The sequence below is a fragment of the Triticum aestivum genome, chromosome 2B (assembly GCF_018294505.1).
Source record: "Triticum aestivum cultivar Chinese Spring chromosome 2B, IWGSC CS RefSeq v2.1, whole genome shotgun sequence".
In the NCBI taxonomy this organism is placed as follows: Eukaryota; Viridiplantae; Streptophyta; class Magnoliopsida; order Poales; family Poaceae; genus Triticum; species Triticum aestivum.
Window position 1 is genome coordinate 494,029,764 of NC_057798.1, and position 4,474 is coordinate 494,034,237.

Sequence of the window (4,474 nt, forward strand, 5' to 3'; positions counted from 1 at the left end):
AGGGACATTTTCTAAACATACATTAATACATGATTGACATTTCTTTAAACAAAATTTTTTGTATGTCTATTTTTCTATACAGATTTATATTTCTTTATACAGCAGGAACATTTTTATACATATTTAACATTATTTAAATACATCATTAACATTTTTTTCATATATGTAAATATGTGTGTGTGTGTGTGTGTGCGTGTGCTCGCGTTTTGATGTCTATTTTTTCAATAAACATTATACAATTTTCTTACACATTAGAAAAAATAATAATACATATTTAACATTTTACAAATGCGTGATTAATATTTTTTTCAATTGTGTATTTTAAATGGTTTTTAGAATATTTCGAAATATAAGCAAAAGTAAAAAAGAAATAAACAAATAAAAAATTTCCAAAAAAAACAAAAGGACAAAAGAGTGCTCAAGGAATGTGGTCCCTGCTGGGCCGGCCCATTCGGCGGTTGCTAGACGCGAGTCTGCGCTGCAACTCGCTATACGCGAGACATAGGCCCTGTTCGGCGTCGCTCCGCTCCACAACTCCACTCCCAGAGCTGGCGGAGCTGCAGTTTCCTCGCTCAGCGGATTCCGGGAGCTGGTGATTACCAAACCGGGTCATAGTCGCGCTGCCGGCTAGAAAGCCTAGAGCGAAGATTTCAGGATGTTTGAACTGCAGGAGCAGCCATATTGTTTCAATTTAGCAGCATTTCTGTAATCCACCCAAAAAGAAACGTTGCTGCTGCGATCCCAGACTTATAGGCTGCAAATCCTGAATAGGCTGTAATCACACTCAAAACTGCATGAAGAATACCCATTATGGCAGGAAATTGAGTTTTTTTTTTGTGCTTCAGGATTGTGCAGCACCCACAATCCTGTAAACCCAGACGTATAGGCCGCAAGCGAAACAAATGGCAATTTCCTGCCAGGCACAAATGAGGGTGCTGCACAAGATTGAAGAATATGTTCCACAGATTCTCACCTATGACAGTAACACGAGAAACCATAAATTTCGGAATAATATTACATTACTAAAACCATTATTACATAATAACCGGGAGGACTTTACACTTGGACTGATCGTTACAAATGGATATGGACTGGAAGTGTGTGTACTCATGTATTGTGAAATATATCTGTAGTCAGAGTCCGAGAGACCAAGTAGTACTCATGAAATGAAAATGGGACACGAGGGGGCAATCTCTCTGGTTCACGCAAGAGCTATCTTCCAGAGATTACATTTTCATGACCAGCCTGTAGAAGTAATCTCTGAACCACAATGGGGCATAATACAGGATCGTCAGAATAGCAGTGAATTGGCCATAAGCGAACCAAGCGGGAGGATTCTTCTTAAGAACCAATTTGACAACTCTCTTTGCAAGGTCTTCTGCTGCAACACACCCGGCACCCTGGGATATATCCGTCCTGGCTCGAAGTGATTTCTCGTATTTTTTGTAGTACTTCCAGTCGTTTATTTGATCATATTTGTCCGCAGAATTGCTTCCTATATTTGACTTTGTGCCTCCTGGGGCAACTATCATGACATTTATGCCAAAATTTCTTAGTTCCACCCTGCAACAATGCAATATCTACCAAGTTAGGATGGAAGATAAGGAAGAAATGCATATTCAAAGAGAATAAAATGTTCAGTAACAAGTTGAAAGAGATAACCGTGCAAGAACATGACATGCGAAATTACAAAGGAAAAATCTGAATAGTGTTCCTATGTTGTATATGTTGCCATTGAATTCTTAGATCTTACAGATTCTGTCAAACAGTCATTTCCCAACATGATTAAACTATCTTGTGATATACTCCCTCCGTTCCTAAATGTAAGTCTTTGTAGAGATTCCACTATGAACCACATACGGATGTATATAGATGCATATTAAGTGTAGATTCATTCATTTTCCTCCGTATATAGTCCACCTAGTGGAATCTCTACAAAGACTTATATTTAGGAACGGAGGGAGTACAAGTAAAGGTACCAACAACATCTAATACTAACTACTGAACATAAACTAACTATTAAGTGCTCTACATATCCCCCAAGTTAGATTAGGACTCAGAAAATTAATATAGTATCAATTTTTTGGAGATGAAGGAATTTCAATTTTAAGAATGTATCCAAAGTTGCATTCATAAGTAATGTTTCACCATTGATAGGCTTGTACCTTCAGATGCTTTAAGTTGCCCCATAAAAAACTGCTTTACATTTAGTGGACAGCACAGAATCACTGTAACAATAATCCTTGAACGCACAAACCTTAATGTATCGCTCAATGCATGAAGAGCAGCTTTTGATGCCGAATACGCACCAGCCCATGGTCCTGGAGCCAAGGCTGTAATGCTTCCAACATTCACAATTGTACCTTCTTTTCTTTCCATCATATGGGGAATAACTGCTTGAATCATCCTCATTGTTCCTGCATGTGAAATGACAGGTAAAGTCATTTCGTCACACAAATGCAGGTCCAAATATTAATTACTCCCTCCGTCCGGAATTAGTTGACGCTCGAACGGATGTATCTAGCGCACTTAGTTGACGCTTAAACGGATGTATCTAGCGCACTGAAATGCGTCTAGGTACATACATTTGAGCGTCAACTAATTCCGGACGGCGGAAGTACTATTTTTGAAAAGAGACATTACAAAAATGAACCATCCAATCCAAGGAGAGGAACAGAAGCATTATAAAAGACCAACGGCTCAATAGTTCATATAGGATGAAGTTGTAAAGTACACACATTCAGTTGATATCACTAAGCTTTCAGATGAGAGACAGTCTTAAAGGTGAAACAACTGCTGGCCTTGCTGAATTGTTTTCTAATTACTTATGCAATTAGAGATTAGACAGGTTTATCACAGGATTAATGAAAGATGGGCAGAGACAGTTTCTGAACTCCACAATTTCAATTGCCTCCCAGACCCCGTTAACATTGCAGAAGCAAGCACACTATACTTCTCCTAATGTGTTCATTTATCTTTAGCAGTTTTGCCACTGGGACAACATATACTCTTTGAAAGACCACTGCCCTGATCATTTCATCAGTGGTACAGGATGCAGCATGCCCTGCTATATGTTTTAAAATTAGGGGTATACAGCCCCTTGTTCACTTCAGATTGTAATTCAAGCTGTAGGCATCCTATACTAGCTGCTGCTGTAATATGATTGCCAATGTGATTCGTTAAATTTCAGCCGAATAAGCTAGATACTGACAGCACACCACTGACTAAAGTCTACTTCTTCAAGTCTTCTGCACATATACATTTGAAGCGCTCCCATGAATAAATTCACATATTTTCTATCCTCCCTTCCTTCATGGCAAGACGGCCTTATGGTGTTCTTTGTTTTTTAAAAGAAAGAGGACAGTCGCAGATATATCCAACTATAAAACCCTTTGTTTCACCATGAATCTGTCGGAATCCAGAATCCAATATCTTGTCTACCTTAGAGGACATCGCAATCGTCAAGGTGCCAAACAAACAGAAGAAACAAACTATCCTCGCACAAAAAGAAAACAATGGTTTTGGTAGCCTACCATAGACATTGGTGTCGAAAACCTGGTGGAACGACTCCATGGGCACCTCGGCGACCGGCGCGACGAGGTGGATCCCCGCGTTGTTGACGAGCACGTCGACGCGGCCTAGCTCCCGCAGGGCGTCCTCCACGGCGCGGCGCACGCTCTCGTCGGAGCGCACGTCGAGCTCCAGAAGAAGGTACCGCGGGTCGCCCTCGAGCCCGCGCATGGACGCGCGCGACCGCGCCGTGGCCACGACCGCGCACCCCTCCGCCGCGAACGCGCGCGCCATCGCGTGCCCGATGCCCCCCTCCGAGCAACCTGTCACCAGAACCACCGGCCGCCCCCGCTCCTCTCCCTCCCCTCCGGGAACCGCCATCGCCGGGATCCTGCCTCCTTTGGCTCACGCCGGGTGGCCGGAAAGACGGGATATTCCCGTTTCCTTTGGCTTTGGCTACTAGTAGTACTGTAGTTGGACTCTGGGAGGCGTGACCTTTTCTGCTGACTATTGGTGTACTCGCGTCGTGTCTCTTAATAACATTCCGAGGTTTTTCCGGCTATTTATCAACGACGTGGAACGGCGTCCCCTAAAACAGACCAATATTTGTCCGTCAGATCAGTCCGCAGATACCATTACAAGAGCCAGTCATCCAACCACACTGGTCCGACCAATTTCCTTTTAAATGCATAGCAATATGAGTGAATTAACGTGCAATGTTCATATTGTCCCGATCACAACCCAAAGAAGGCGGGTGTTTCAAGTTTTAACATGCGCCCGATCACAAACGTGTCAGTGCAAAAAAGGGCATTTTTGCCCTTGCGGATCAGTAGTCCGAGCATCCTCGCTGACTCGTCGTCACTTAATCACCATCCGCCCCCTTCTCGGTCACCACCACCTTGACCGCCAAGTGCTTCAACATATTGACACGGGCGACACGCATGATCATCGCCGCATCAGGATC

At 42.9% G+C, this 4,474-nt stretch overlaps 1 protein-coding gene across 1 annotated transcript; it reads right to left on the minus strand.

Annotated features, from left to right (window-relative positions):
- Positions 1-976: 976 nt before the first annotated feature.
- Positions 977-4,012, minus strand: LOC123045644 (short-chain dehydrogenase PC-15). The gene is made up of 3 exons (XM_044468783.1): positions 3,534-4,012; positions 2,258-2,417; positions 977-1,563 (listed from the first exon to the last, which is right to left on the minus strand). The coding sequence occupies exons 1-3, from the start codon at positions 3,889-3,891 to the stop codon at positions 1,227-1,229; spliced, it is 855 nt and encodes a 284-aa protein (XP_044324718.1). The 5' UTR covers positions 3,892-4,012; the 3' UTR covers positions 977-1,226.
- Between the last annotated feature and the right edge of the window lie 462 nt (positions 4,013-4,474).

What these genes read in the sequence shown, in the direction of transcription:
- LOC123045644 (XM_044468783.1), bottom strand. Translation starts at nt 3,891, where the DNA reads ATGGCGGTTCCCGGAGGGGAGGGAGAGGAGCGGGGGCGGCCGGTGGTT. An exon ending in TTTCGACACCAATGTCTATG is followed by an intron (nt 2,418 to 3,533) that starts GTAGGCTACCAA and finishes TTTCACATGCAG; the next exon opens with GAACAATGAGGATGATTCAA. An exon ending in GCATTGAGCGATACATTAAG is followed by an intron (nt 1,564 to 2,257) that starts GTTTGTGCGTTC and finishes GCATTGTTGCAG; the next exon opens with GGTGGAACTAAGAAATTTTG.